Raw genomic sequence first — 15,556 nt, 5'->3', positions numbered from 1 at the left:
CCTCGTTCACATACATCATTTCAGGATCATATTCATATACCAAAAATCCAATATCATAAATCATACTTCAAACAACCCATAAACGCACATGCAGTACAGAAAAATCATATGAATTAAATCTAATAAGCTTCCCTTACCCGGATCAGTGGTGAACGTCCTAAGAGAATGATTTTGACTCGTCCAACTACAGTTTTCTACTCTCAACGATTTTCTTAAGTTCTCCAACTAAGTCAGCTTCAGATTCTGAAACTGTTCGGTCCAACTGCTGCTTACGGTGCCGGGAGCACTTCTATGATGTCTGAACGGAGAAAGGAGAAGGGAAAGGATGAGTTTCAGTAGAAAGAAGGAAGAGTTTTCTAGAGAGAAGGAGGAGAAAAGGATTTCTCAGAAACGTGAAAGCGGTGCGCGCAGAGAAAGAGTGGGCGTTTTTCTGAGAAATTTCAGTTTTACTTGCCAGCGCTTAACGAACGTCCTCTCTTCGACGGACACGTGCTTTCCACTATCGATTCGCGACTCCCCTCGGCCTGACACATGGCGTTCGTTAATGAAGTGTCGCGCTCTCAGAGTGACACGCAAACTGCACTGCGCTTCCCACTCCAGACTCCATGCAGCGTGACACCTGGCGTCTGATGGTGAAGTATCTCGCTCTGCAGTTGCCACATACGTTGTTGAGGTGTCTCGTTCTCTATGCCACGCGTACTCCAGCGTACGTTATTTTCCAGGGTCTTACAACACTCAATCCAGAAAACATGAAATAATACATTCTGGATTGAGGGTTCTGAAAGGTGTTTCCGAATCCAAAAATATATTTTGAAACAGTCAATCCCAAGTACAAAAAAAAATGTGTTCCAAAAGTTTTTTTAGGGATCCGAAAATATATTACAAAACATTCGTTCTGAAATTTTTATTTTATATTTCAGAATAACAGTTCAGAAGGTATTTCATCTGGAATACAAAAAAAAAAACAGAATGGATGTTTCGAAATGTATTTCCAAAACATCTGTTTTGAAAATGTTTTTTTTATTCCGGAATTTATTTTTGAGTTCATAACATATTTCTAGACCTAGAAATACCTTCCCAAACAGTATTCCAAAATACAAAAAAGTGAAAGAGGAGAGATGCAGGCATACAGGGCGGTGATGGAAGAAGGAGAAAGACAATGGTGATAGAGAGCTTGTCAAACTCGAATGGTAATGGAAGGAGAAGAAGAATAGTGATAGAAGAAGGAGAAGGATAATGACGAGGGAGAAGGAGAATGATGAAGGAAAATGGTGATGGAAGAAGGAGAAGGAGGATTGTGAGGGAGAATGGTGAGGAGCTAGTGGGGGAGGTGTGGTGTTGTGCTTAAGGAAGAGAAAAGAGGAAGAATGGTGGAAATTAGGCAATTCGGGATTTAATATAATTTAATTGAAAGATAGAATAGGGATATAAGATTTTATGGGGGTACAAGCAGAAAAACAGGAAGGTGCAGGAAGAAGAACCCAAAAAAATACGTCGTGCTAGTTTTTCACTTACCAGAAGACAAATGCAATTGGGTTTTGAAGAAAAAAAAAGACAAAGATGGGCTTAAGTTTTGATAGTCATGGTTGTTGTAGTAATGCAATGGGATTTTGAGAAAACAAAAAGGGGCAATTACTTCTTGCAACACATCATTTCCGGAATTTATTTTCCTAAACACAATAAACAATTCCGGAATTTTTTTCCAGAAGGTTTTGATGGGGTGGAAGAATAAATTTGATGAGATGGAGGAATCAATTGCCCAAAAAAGTTGTCAATAGGATTTGAAAATAAAGAGATGGGTTTTAGTTTTGTCAACCCATCAAAAACCCTAAAAATTTATCTGACCTAAGAGCTACCATGGCATGTGTAACATACTCTGAGAAGCACCACCGTGAGGTATGCCAACTTCTTCTCGCTCGCCACTGGGAGAGACTGTATCACGAGTATACGGGTTGCAATTTTGAATGTTGATTCAAAGCAATCCACCAAAATGGCAACTTCCAGGAAAGATCACTCTTTATATCTCACATGATTTTGACTACCATGAACAAAACAACGAAGCAGTAATAGAACTGAGAGAGGAAATAGGTACCCCTTCACCACGAACATAAGAACCAGCCACTTCTTGATTGCAAGTAATAGCTTTGAAAAAATTGTCTTCAACTATACACCCAGCTTTCTCCAAACGTTCCCTCAAAAACCTCACCATTGGAGCTGTCAAAGAAAATTGACATGATAAACATACCGATAAGTAAGAAAGAAAATGTTGAAGAAAATGTGACATACTTCGAAAACTCTTCTGAATCATGATTTGACATTCTTCCTCAGATTTCTTCGCCATCAGTTTTTCAGTTGCACAAAGTTGGTTCCCGGAGGATGCAAGGCTAAGTCTTCCAAAGACAAGCTCTAATTTTCCTTCAAAAATTGAAATTATATAAATATTATTTTACTATAAAAAAGTGAATATTTAGCATGTATACAAAACCATAAAAAGGGGAAGACAGAAAGGATTTGATTCCCACCTATATTAAAAAGAATAAGCAGATGACACTTAACCAAACAAATTAACTTGTCCTAAAATAAAGCGTGAGATAAAAATTGTCTTGAGAAAGTAATGTCGACTAAGTAAAACTTATAATTTGCCTCTAGAGAGAAGTTTTATAATGTGGAATTGAACTAGCAATCACAGTCATAGCAAGCTTCCTATGATTAATAATGCTATCATAAAATATATGAAATCTGCCAGCACGCCAAATTTAATAAGATTGAAAATGTCAGTTAAGAAATGCACCAATCATGCACCAACCAACAGAGGAAGAAACACAAGCGGTTGAAAGAGAGAAGTTTTATAAAAGGAATGGTGTCGACTAAGTAAAACTTATAATATGCCTCTAGAGAGAAGTTTTATAATGTGGAATTGAACTAGCAATCACAAGTCATAGCAAGCTTCCTATGATTAATAATGCTATCATAAAATATATGAAATCTGCCAGCATGCCAAATTTAATAAGATTGAAAATGTCAGTTAAGAAATGCACCAATCATGCACCAACCAACAGAGGAAGAAACACAAGCGGTTGAAAGAGAATGACAAGACAATTGAAAAAAGGCAACAAAGGAACATCACAACATATCAAATGCGAATAACATTTAAGAAATAAGGCTTACTTTATGTTGATATCAATAGGTCAATTATATCCACAGATTTAAATTTGCCAACAAATTGAGCTGTCAAAAATAGAAGTCAAACCAGAATGCCAAAATTTACAGCTAGTTAATGTGAGACATTGGCAGTTTACACATTTAAACATGTATATAATAATAAGTCGGCAGTTATACATTCACAAAATATAACAACTTGGTTTCCCCATTCACAATCTTCCACTTTGAGAAACTAAATAAGTCAACATAATAGAATTTAATAGAGGTGACACTTCAACACACGTCATGCAGAGAAACCTTTAAACTGAGGCAATTTATAGTCTGTGGAGTCCACCTCCAACACAGAAACTATGTTTGACAACCTATTTAAGAAGAAATTTTGATTTGCTCCAAAAAGGTTTCCACCATCATTAGTTTGGTACATGATCCCAACTAAAATAATCACATTTCTCAGCATTTAAACATATTCAAGCTGGAACAATGAACTCACGTTCCTAAGCCATGAGCAAATTAACATCAGTTAGGAAGAGCTTATTCAATGTCTATTTGCACTCATCTTCACATCTGTTAGTGTTGGGAAAAACTTATGAAAATAGCTTATGATACATCCATCAGATGTTTTCAACTTATTTCACAAGCTTTCTAGGATAACTAATAAAAACAGCTTATATCTTATGTGAAAATAGTTCAAACTGATTTCTACAATAATAAAAAATAAAACTAAGATTCAAGTGCATATTATGACTAGCTCATATAGAACAAGTGTTTAATTAAGTTATTTATCAAAATTTGCCTTTAGTGACAGACATTAATATTTAGCTTTATATAGTACAACCTATGATCAAAAAACAATAATCATACTAACAAAGCTACAAGAAGGAAAAACTTGAAAATGATTGATCACAACCATTAAATTTCTACTAGAGATCGTATATATTTGCAATTAAGAGTGTTTTTCACAACTATATTTCATTCCTATAAAAGACTAAAATATAGAAAAAGACATCAGGCATACTAGATTGAGTTGAAATAAGTTATTTCTCTCTCTTCCAATTCTTTTTCTTTCTTTTCAATAGTTATGGAGAAAAAAGAAATTAAGATGTCCAAGTCAGTGTGTGGTCCATTCTATTACTATGTACTTATATGACTTTACAGTTTATACTTCGATTTTTACTCAATCTGTTTTTCAATTAAGCGGCACAAATGGTTATGGCAAGGTGAGGCCGAATCAACATGTATGTCATTGATAATGGTGTCATGTACTGCTAGCCAGATATCACCATCAGTTAATAGTAATTAACTAAAGCTAGTGATGCTAATTACATATACTTAATCAAAGGGACAACTAGAAAATATTGAGAGATCTTATTTAGGGGATGTCTTCACAAAAATGAAAGAGGTGCAGTAGTCTTTGGTTCCAAAAGGGTTTCTTAAAGAACAAAACAGAAAAGCCATTGGCAGCGAACAACCCATCTGGAGTTGTTGCCCTGCTTTTGTTATGTTCACCTTAAGTGATTAAGCTCTCCCCTCTCCTACATTTCCCCCTCTATACCCATACAGGCAGTATCATTTTTGTTCCAGTTGGTTCAATTGTAGCTTCATATATTCTACTGTTATACCAGTCCCAGGTTGTGTGGCACCTTAGTTATTGTTAGGATATTTATCCTATTTTATCATTATTATAGTGTGTCAAGGGTTACCCTATTTATCATGATTATATTATGTCTAGGATTATCCTATTTATCATGATTATATTGTGTCTAGGGTTACATTATTTATCATGTACTTGTGTATCAATTTATTCTTATAAATAAAAGATTGTGAGAGGGATCAATTAAGCCCTCTAGAATTATTTTACACTTTCAATCTTAAGTTGGTATCAGAGCGGGTCGATCCTGCTCTGGTTTCTGTCTCGTAATATATATTTGTCCAGCGCCACAGTTCTTCGTCGTCCGCCACCGTCCGCCGCTGCCCGCCGCCGGCCACCGTCCACCGTCGTCCATTGCCAGGCACCGTCCGGCCACCGTCGCTGCCAGCTGCCAGCTGCCAGCTGCCAGCCGCCAGCCACCGCCCGCCGTTGCCGGCCACCATCGTCCATCACTGTCACAGTTTCCTTCGTCTAAACCCTTAGGGTTTTCTTGTTTCTTGCTAGTACTATTCGTCTTCTTCAGAAATGGCGTCTGGTAGTACTCTTTCCTTCTCTGGAAGTCCATCAATTACTTCCGAGAAGCTAAATGGAAAAAATTATCTATCATGGTCTGCTGCCGTTGAAATGTGGTTCCTTGGCCAAGGGCATTATGACCACCTTGAGCGAGATGGAAGCCATGTGCCTACTGAAAAAGCTGATCATTGGAAACAAGCAGATTTCCAGTTGTGTGCCCTGTTATGGCAATCAGTGGAACCTAAACTTCTTATATCTTTGAGGGCTTTCAAAACTACTCCTTTTGGAAGAAAGCCCAAAGCATTTATGCCAACGATATTCAACGTCTCTATGACACTACGAATAAGCTTGCATCTCTTAAAATGGCAGACCATGATATGGTGTCCTTCATGGCTGAAGCCCAATCTGTTGTCGAAGAACTTAGGATGTTTTTGGAAATAGATCCATTAGAGGATATCAAAAAGAAACTAGACAAATTTTACATGGTGTTGATCCTTCGTGCCCTACATCCCGATTTTGATCATCTCAGAGATCAACTTCTAAGTAGTCATGAGGTCCCCTCTATGGAAACATTGACCACTTGCCTTCTGCGTGTCCCGGTACCTCAAACTCAAGAAACGCATGAACTAGTGGAACCATCTGTCATGGTTGCCACACGAGGAAGAGGAGGACGTGGCACTAGAGGAGGAGGACGAGGAGGTCCGGAACGTCCTCAATGCACATACTGCAAAAGGATGGGTCATACTCAAGAAAATTGCTACTCCTTACATGGTTTCCCTTCCAAAACCGCCAATATTTCGAAAACTGAAACTTTCACTTCTATGTTTTTTGAGGATGAATATCAAGAGTATTTAAGGTTAAAGTCCAACAGCTTGGCACAACCATCTCAATCTCCCAATACATCAACAGCCTGCGTTTCTCAATCTATGGAAGGTCAAAATTCATGGGTAATTGACTCAGGTGCTTCTGATCACATTTTTGGTAATACCTCTTTGTTCTCATCTATTTCCTTTCGAGAAAAACCTCATTTCATAACCCTTGCAAATGGATCTAAAACTTCTTCCAAAGGAGTCGGTCATGTTTCTTTGTCTCCCTCCCTCAATCTCAACTCAGTCCTTTTTGTCCATAATTGTCCTTTTAATTTAATTTCCTTAAGCCAGTTGACTAAAATGTTAAATTGTTCAATAACCTTTGATCATAAATCTTTTGTTATACAGGAGCGTGGTTCGGGGAGACAGATTGGAGAAGGATATGAAGCTAGTGGATTATACCATTTTGGATCTTGTCCAAGGGTGTCCTATGTTGCTGCTCCTAATCCTAAAGTGCTACATGATCGACTTGGTCATCCTCATTTGTCCAAATTAAAAAAGATGTGTTCTGGACTTAGTGGTCTCCAAACCTTAGAATGTGAGTCATGTCAATTAGGAAAACATGTTAGATCTTCCTTTCCTAAAAGGTCTCAATCAATATGTAATTCTAGTTTTTCCATCATCCATTCTGATATATGGGGACCTAGTCGTATCTCCCCCTTTGGTTTTAGATATTTTGTTACCTTTATTGATGAATATTCAAGATGTACTTGGGTTTATCTTATGAAAAATCGTTCTGAATTGTTAGCTATCTTTACATCCTTTTTGAATGAAATCAAGAATCAATTTGGTCAAGTAATCAAAATATTAAGAAGTGATAATGCAAAAGAGTATTTTTCATCCTCCTTTTCTCCCATCTTGAGTTCCCCTGGTATCTTACATCAGTCTACTTGTCCTCATACACCACAACAAAATGGTGTAGCAGAACGAAAAAATAGACACTTGGTTGAAACTGCTCGTACCCTTTTGCTTGGTGCCCATATTCATGTCCATCACTGGGGGATGTCATCTTAACTGCATGTTATCTTATTAATAGGATGCCCTCCTCCTCTCTTGATAATAAAGTCCCTTTCTCCATTTTGTTTCCTAATGATCCTCTCTTTCATACATCTCCCTGAGTGTTTTGCTATGTATGTTTTGATCATGACATGTCTCCAGGTCTAGACAAACTCTCCGCTCGCGCTCTCAAATGTGTCTTCTTAGGCTATTCTCGACTTCAAAAAGGATATCGGTGTTACTCTACTGAAACTAAGAAGTATTACATGTCTGCCAATGTCACATTCTTTGAACAGACTCCTTACTTCTCTTCATCTGTTCAGGATGTTTCTATCCTCCAGCAGGTCCTTCCTATTCCAATGGCTGAGTCAAATAGCTCCACTGTCTCTGTCATTCCAAGTCTTGATCACAATCCTTCTACACCTGTTTCTCCACATACTGAGATCATCCCACACAGGGCCCCAATGGATAGTCCACCTCCCCAAGACAATGGTGAATCTCCTACTTCAGATTCTTCTCCCTCACCACCTCCTCCCACGCCTCCTGGTGCAAATGATTCAGCATTGCCTATTGCCCTCAGAAAAGGTACTCCTTCCACTCGAAACCTTCATCCCATTTATAATTTTCTAAGCTATCATCGATTGTCGCCCTCCTACTTTTCTCTTTTATCCTCAGTGCCCTCTGTTGTTATACCCAAGAATGTGAAAGAAGCACTTGATCATCCTGGATGGTGACAAGCTATGATTGCAGAAATGCAGGCTCTTGACCAAAGTAATACTTAGGAGCTGGTGCCCCTTACCCCAGGAAAAAAGGCGGTTGGTTGTCGATGGGTGTATGCAGTTAAAGTTGGTCCTGATGGTGAAATTGATCGGCTCAGAGCTCGGCTTGTTGCAAAAGGTTACACTCAGGTTTATGGTCTTGATTATTGTGACACTTTCTCTCTGTAGCCAAGATGACTACTATTCGTCTCTTCTTTGCCATGGCAGCAGCCATTCGTCACTGGCCACTTCATCAATTGGATATCAAGAATGCCATACTACAAGGTGATCTTGAGGAAGAAGTTTATATGGAGCAACCTCCTGGGTTTGTTGCTCAGGGGGAGTCTAGTATGGTATGCAAATTACATCGATCTCTATATGGTCTCAAGCAATCGCCACGTGCTTGGTTTGGAAAGTTTAGCTCCATTGTTCAAAAATTTGGGCTAAAACGCAGTGAAACAGACCATTCAATTTTTTATTGTCATTCTTCTCTCGGGAAATGTGTTTACTTAGTATATATTGATGATATTGTCATTACAGGAAATGATGTTGGAATATCTCAACTAAAAGAGTATTTGTGTAGACATTTTCAAACCAAGGATCTTGGAAGTCTCAAATACGTCTTAGGCATTGAAGTAGCACAATCAAAAGATGGAGTTGTAATCTCCCAAAGGAAGAATGCTCTTGATATATTACAAGAAACATGTATGATTGATTGTAGACCGGTAGACAGTCCCATGGACCCAAACCAGAAATTAAGGACAGAACAAGGTGAATTATTCTCCGATCCAAAGAGGTATTGGAGGCTGGTTGGAAAACTGATTTATCTCACTATTACAAGGCCATATCTATCCTTTGGAGTTGGAGTGGTTAGTCAGTTCATGCAGGCTCCATGTGTTGACCATTGGAATGCTGTCATTCGCATTCTAAGGTATGTAAAGAAGGCTCCCGGGCAAGGATTGTTATATGAAGATAAAGGAAGCATTCAGGTCTCTGTGTATTGTGATGCAGATTGGACATGTTCACCTATTGATAGACGGTCTACTACAGGATATTGTGTTTTTCTGGGAGGAAACATTATTTCATGGAAAAGTAAGAAACAGAATGTAGTAGCTTGATCAACTGTAGAAGCCGAGTATAGGGCAATGGCATCACTAACATGTGAACTTATATGGGTGAAACAATTCCTTCAAGAGGTTAAATTTTGTGACATCCATACTATGAAGATGTATTGCGACAATCAAGCTGCTCTTCACATTGCATCAAATCCAGTGTTTCACGAGAGGACTAAACATATAGAAATTGATTGTCATTTTGTTCGTGAAAAGTTGTTGACCAAAGAAATATGTACTGACTATCAAGCTTGGTACATACAATTTGTTCCAAGCTTGGTACATACAGCTTGAGGGGGAGTGTTAGGATATTTATCCTATTTTATCATCATTATAGTGTGTCAAGGGTTACCCTATTTATCATGATTATATTGTGTCTAGGATTATCCTATTTATCATGATTATATTGTGTCTAAGGTTACCCTATTTATCATGTACTTGTGTATCAATTTATGCTTATAAATAGAAGATTGTGAGAGGATCGATTAAGCCCTCTAGAATTATTTTACAGTTTCAATCTTAAGTGTTATGAAATCCCTCTCTTTTCATTTCTATTTCAGCATCACCCCATTTAGGTGTAGTTTGCTTCCATCATTATTTTAATGTTTAAGTTCAACCAAACATGTTTTGGATCATTCACCCTTTTCCTTTTGTTTCTCTCTCTAGTACATACGACTAATGCATTACCTCTAACCTCGCAACAAAAGTTCATAAGCAAAGCTCAAAAACAAGGCAACAAGTGTCCGGTTATAACTTTCCCAACACCAAATTATGAGTATAACCATATTATATTTGTCCACATTACAAAATCTAAACTCTAATTTTTACATCACACACCCCTTTGCCACTTCTCTCTCCTTTCCAACTTTGCTCAACATCATAAAATACAATTTCCAGTCCTTTAAAACACCCAAAAACTCAAACATTTAAACTTTTAATTTCAAGTTTACTATAGGGCATAGAAAATACCTTGCATCAGTGCCTTTTATAATTGATCTCATCACGTAATTACAAAGTGTCCAGACTATAAACCATCCATGCTTTCAGACAAATTAAAATTGACCCTACCAATGTCTAACTTATAAAACTAGATGGTCATCACATCAAAGGAAGTGAGGCATGTACTGTTTTAGTGTAAGTGTGTTGCCAGCTAAAAGCGGATTATGCTAAAATACATTGTTAATTACAATCTCAAGCACAAAAACAATTTTAAGGTGCTCAATACAGATAGATATGCCAAAAGAAATGTAACCAATTGCTAGCAGTCAGTTTCAAAACAACAGTTACAACCAACACGGAAACTAATAACCAAACCTTGACCAATATGCGCGTCACAATCTGGGAACTCATTTCCTCTGGTTCAAGCTGCAGCAATTGATAATCAAACTATCACTAGAAACTCACAACTAATCAATTAACAAGTTCCATTGAGATGAAAAGAATAAAAATGCCTGGTAAAGGCAAAGAAGGCAGAGATTAGTATTCATGCTGTATGCTTGTGATGAACCCTAGAAAGAGAAAGAAAATGCTATTCGGCATTGATATAGACGTGCATGGTTGGAAACTCTGGTCTTGCTTGGATTAGGAAAAAGTGGAACATGAAGCAAATTGGACATAGGGAAAAATGAGGGAGAAGGATGTTAGGATATTTATCCTATTTTATCATCATTATAGTGTGTCAAGGGTTACCCTGTTTATCATGATTATATTATGTCTAGGATTACCCTATTTATCATGATTATATTGTGTCTAGGGTTACCCTATTTATCATGTACTTGTGTATCAATTTATTCTTATAAATAGAAGATTGTGAGAGGGATCAAAAAAGTCCTCTAGAATTATTTTGCAGTTTCAATCTTAAGTTGGTATCAGAGCGGGTCGATCCCGCTCTGGTTTCTATCTCGTAATATATATCTGTCCGGCGCCACAGTTCTATCTCGTAATATATATCATGTAGCACTTTAGGATTAGGAGCAGCAACACAAGACACCCTTGGACGAGATCCTAAATGGTATAATCCACCAGCTTCATATCCTTCTCCAATTTGTCTCCCCGAACCACGCTCCTGTATAACAAAAGATTTATGATCAAAGGTTATTGAATAATTTAACATTTTAGTCAACTGGCTTAAGGAAATTAAATTAAAAGGACAATTAGGGACAAAAAGGACTGAGTTGAGATTGAAGAAGGGAGACAAAAGAAACACGACCGACTCCTTTGGAAGAAGTTTTAGATCCATTTGCAAGGGTTATGAAACGAGGTTTTTCTCGAAAGGAAATAGATGAGAACAAAGAGATATTACTAGAAATGTGACCAGAAGCACCTGAGTCAATTACCCATGAATTTTGACATTCCATAGATTGAGAAACGCAGGCTGTTGATGTATTGGGAGATTGAGATGGTTGTGCCAAGCTATTAGACTTTAACCTTAAATACTCTTGATATTCATCCTCAGAAAACATAGAAGTGGAGGTTTCAGTTTTCGAAGTGGAAGTTTCAGTCTTCGAAATATTGGCGGTTTTGGAAGGGAAACCATGTAAGGAGTAGCAATTCTCTTGAGTATGACCCATCCTTTTACAATATGTGCATTGAGTACATCCCCGACCTCCTCGTCCTCCTCCTCTAGTGCCACGTCCTCCTCTTCCTCGTGTGGCAACCATAACAGATGGTTCCACTAGTTTATGCGCTTCTTGAGTTTGAGATATCGGGACACGCAGAAGGCGAGTGGTCAATGTTTCCAAAGAGGGGACCTCATGACTAGTTAGAAGTTGATCTCTGAGATGATCAAAATCGGGATGTAGGGCACGAAGGATCAACACCATGTAAAATTTGTCTAGTTTCTTTTTGATATCCTCTAATGGATCTACTTCCAAAAACATCCTAAGTTCTTCGATAGCAGATTGGGCTTCAGCCATGAAGGACACCATATCATGGTCTGCCATTTTAAGAGATGCAAGCTTGTTTGTAGTGTCATAGAGACGTTGAATATCGTTGGCATAAATGCTTTGGGCTTTCTTCCAAAAGGAGTGACAAGTTTTGAAAGCCCTCAAAAATACAAGAAGTTTGGGTTCCACTGATTGCCATAACAAGGCACACAACTGGAAATATGCTTGTTTCCATTGATCAGCTTTTTCAGTTGGCATCATGAAATTTAGACTTCTGGAATCTAAAGAAACAGGACAGCAATTGTAACGCACAGACAAAACGTGCAAGTGATCAAGAGTAACAAAGAGAAAAGAAAATAACATACCCTCCTTTAAACCCTCCTCGTTTTGGTCTATTTTTGAAGTTTTTGCTGGGTGATCCATTCCAGTTGGTATTTGGAACATTAGTTTTAATATTGCCATAAGGATTCTCCTACAGCAATTATTGGGATTTTCACTAAATATATTACCACAACATCATTTACAATAGTATTTACAAGTAGTAGAACAATAAATTCCGCTAAAACATTGAAAAGACAGAAAACACTCAAGTTTTAAATACCTGCGAGTGTGACTTCAAAAACGCAGGAGGTTGAGAGTTACTTGTATGAGCCAAATTAGAATTAAGTGACCCAGAAGTATTCCCTTGTAACTGCTGAGATGAAAAAGGCAACCGTGATACCAAAGCATTTGCATTCACGTTTGGTGGTGCAAGGTTTTTCTCGTTCGGATCAATCTGCAGCCGGACCTGCCCTCCAGGCTCAAAGCTTAACTGTGGACTTGCTGAAAATAAAGAATTATGAGGGACCATAGCCTGAGGCCGTTGGTTTGGAAACCCAAACATGGGGCAGGAACCAGGATGCATGCCATGAGGAATCCCTTGAGAAGGGCTTGGCATTTGTGTAGGTAACTGTTGATTCATATTCTGAACAGGATAGGGGCCACAAAATTGGCCGTTTGGCATACTAATGTTCATATGAGACGGCTGAAGCATATTCAAAATACTCTGTGCCAACATTTGTCTCTGTAATTGAGACAAATTGAGTTGAGCTGCATTCTGCATGACTTGTCCCTGAACAGGATACATTGAATTGCTGTAATTGGGATTGCCACCACTATTTTGGGGACCTAAACCTCCCACAAGGGGTTGACCCTGTTGATGACCAGGCATACCCATTTGAGGCAGATGCATCTGATTATTTTGCAAGGGAAAATGATTGTGATTTGCAGCATTCATAAAAGGTGCTGCATTCATGAGTATTGGCTGCATAAGAGGGGGCAACAAGCTTTGGCTTTGGTGGTTGCCAGAACAAAACTGGGGCTGGGGTGTCATGCCCACACCATTGTTTTGTAAGAAATTTTGATGGTTAGGACTAGGAGCATAAGGGGGTTGGGTTTTGGAGGAGGAGTTGCAATTGTTAGCCATGATGTTAACATAAACACAAGAAATTTATACACTTCAAAGTTTCAATTAAACACAGTTTTGGAATCTGAAGTGTAGGAAAGGAACCCAATAACTCTGAACGTGATCAAAGCAACAAGGACAACAACCTCCATTAAACACAGTTGCGATCATTAAATATATGGAATCTGCCTGCATGCCAAATTTAACAAGATTGGAAATACCTGTTAAGAAATGAGCCAAGCAACAGAGGAAGAACAACAACCGATTGAGAGAGAATGACAAGAAAAATAAAAAAGAGGTGACAAAGGAACATCAGAATATATCAGAGGCAAATAACTTTTAAGAAAGAAGGCTTACCATGTGTTGATATCAATAAGGCAATTACATGCACAGCCTTATATTTACCAACAAATTGACCCGCCAAAAACGGAGTCAAACCAAAATGTCAAAATTTACAGCTAGTTCATGTGAGAACTTTGCAAGTTACACATTTAAACATAAGTATAATAAGCCAGTAACTATACATTCACAAAATATAACAACTCGGTTTCCCCCTCCCCCTACCTTCCTCTTCTAGGAACTAAACAGGCCGACATCAAGTTTAAGAACTTCTCAAAAACAGCAGACTAGTAATCAATGATTTATTTTGCAGCAACATTCAAGTAAAAAAAATATAAGGTGATGCTCCAATCACATTATCAACTCAATAAGATAACTTTGCATATATCCTGGTTCGCGCAGGTGAAAATGAAATATTTCATATCTCTGTTTATGTTTGGTTATGGTGACTGATTCAGATAAATTTTCCTCTTTATTTATTGATTGATTTCAAACACAGTGCTTGATTCTGTTGCTGCTGGTATTGGTGTTTGTTGGTAATAGGAAAGATACGAAGTCATCTCTAGGCACTTCCAAAGATATTCTAGAAATTGCCAAGTTTGGTGTGTACGTGACAGCCAATCATTCTCATGTACACTTTTGCCAACAATTCCAGCAACCTCCGCAAGTTCATGGGACATGTATTATCCTTAATCATCTTCTCATATCTCATATATAATCATTTTGGGGTTTATGTACTTCAACCTATGGTCACCAATTTCTTTTTATTTATATTAAATATTGCTATAATTGAAAAATGGAGTATTATGAATAGAGTTCATTTGTCATAAATGGTGAATAAGCTTAGCCTATAAAGGTATATCTATCAGTTTTGCACATCCAAACATCCTGAAATCAGATTATGTAATTTCAGATACAACTATCCAATCAGTTTAAAAGTACAATAAGCAATTTAAATCACAAAATTTGTGCACGAATTGCATGAAGTAAACAATGGGTGGAAAAACAATTACACAGGCTTGTCAATAACCAAAACCAAAAAGACAAGAGAAAAAGGTAAACCTGGTCTAGAGGGAACAAGTGGCATACACCAACGAAAACAGGCTTCAGGTAGCACAACTAATTGCAAGTGACCGGGAGATAGAAGATTTTCTTTTACTGCTTGGAGATCAAATTGTGAACCGGAGCTCTAGGTTGATGATAGATATCTAGAAATTGATGTTAGGTTTTGTGAATGTGAAAGTATAGGGTTCTTAGGAGTGATATGAAAGTATAGGTTCCTTCGCCTTCTGGGGTGACAATTGGTAATTGTCAAAAGGACCGCGATATTCCAACAACAGATTTTTAACACTCTTTTGACAACGCCACGTGTCGCCACCTCATTGGTTTGTTTAAAATTTTTTTTTTTTTAAAACCTATGACCGTAACCCTTATTTTGAGTGCAAATCCTAAAATACCCCTTTCCCTTTCTCTGTTCCATTGCCTTTCCCTTTCTCTGTTCCATTGCCTTTCCCTTTCTCTGTTCCATTGCAAAAGGTCCGTTCTCTTGAGAGGACGAAGGTCGCGTTTCGTCTCGCTTCGTCTCGCTTCGTTCCATTTGCATCCTGTTGTCTCCGGCGAGTTTGGTCTCCTGTTATCGTGCGTAATGGGAAGTTCCGGTGACGATTGTCCGACGACTAAGGTAAGTGGTTTTCCATTCGATGTCGTAGCTTGGTTATTCGGTTTGGGCATCACGTAGCATGGTTATTTGATTTGGGTTAATGTTTGGGGTTCGTATCGTTGTGTTGTGGTGCTTGGGTTATTGGGTTTCGTTGTTTTGATGATTTGATT

At 38.0% G+C, this 15,556-nt stretch overlaps 1 protein-coding gene across 10 annotated transcripts in view; it reads right to left on the bottom strand.

Annotated features, from left to right (window-relative positions):
• Positions 1 to 15,043, bottom strand: part of LOC148195366 (mitochondrial inner membrane protease ATP23-like) — a 28,503-nt gene extending 13,460 nt beyond the window's left edge. Inside the window, exons 1-6 of one of the 10 annotated variants that reach the window (XM_088093945.1) lie at positions 14,789 to 15,034; positions 10,373 to 10,423; positions 3,169 to 3,228; positions 2,287 to 2,415; positions 2,093 to 2,214; positions 1,876 to 1,932 (exon numbers count right to left, since the gene is read on the bottom strand). In XM_088093945.1, the coding sequence (XP_087950071.1) occupies positions 1,876 to 1,932; positions 2,093 to 2,214; positions 2,287 to 2,341 (234 nt within the window). In that variant the 5' untranslated portion in view covers positions 2,342 to 2,415; positions 3,169 to 3,228; positions 10,373 to 10,423; positions 14,789 to 15,034. Of the gene's footprint in view, positions 1 to 1,875; positions 1,933 to 2,092; positions 2,215 to 2,286; positions 2,416 to 3,168; positions 3,229 to 10,372; positions 10,424 to 11,186; positions 12,225 to 12,308; positions 12,416 to 12,544; positions 13,525 to 14,788 lie in introns of those variants that run through there. The other 9 variants (XM_088093944.1, XR_015780607.1, XR_015780608.1 and 6 more) reach the window with 9 other exon arrangements.
• Between the last annotated feature and the right edge of the window lie 513 nt (positions 15,044 to 15,556).

Source organism: Vigna umbellata, chromosome 7 (genome assembly GCF_029865625.1).
Source record: "Vigna umbellata cultivar VRB3 chromosome 7, Vumbellata_1.0, whole genome shotgun sequence".
NCBI lineage: Eukaryota > Viridiplantae > Streptophyta > Magnoliopsida > Fabales > Fabaceae > Vigna > Vigna umbellata.
The sequence above is the reverse complement of the archived record's forward strand: the minus strand, read 5'-3'. Positions and strand labels throughout refer to the sequence as shown.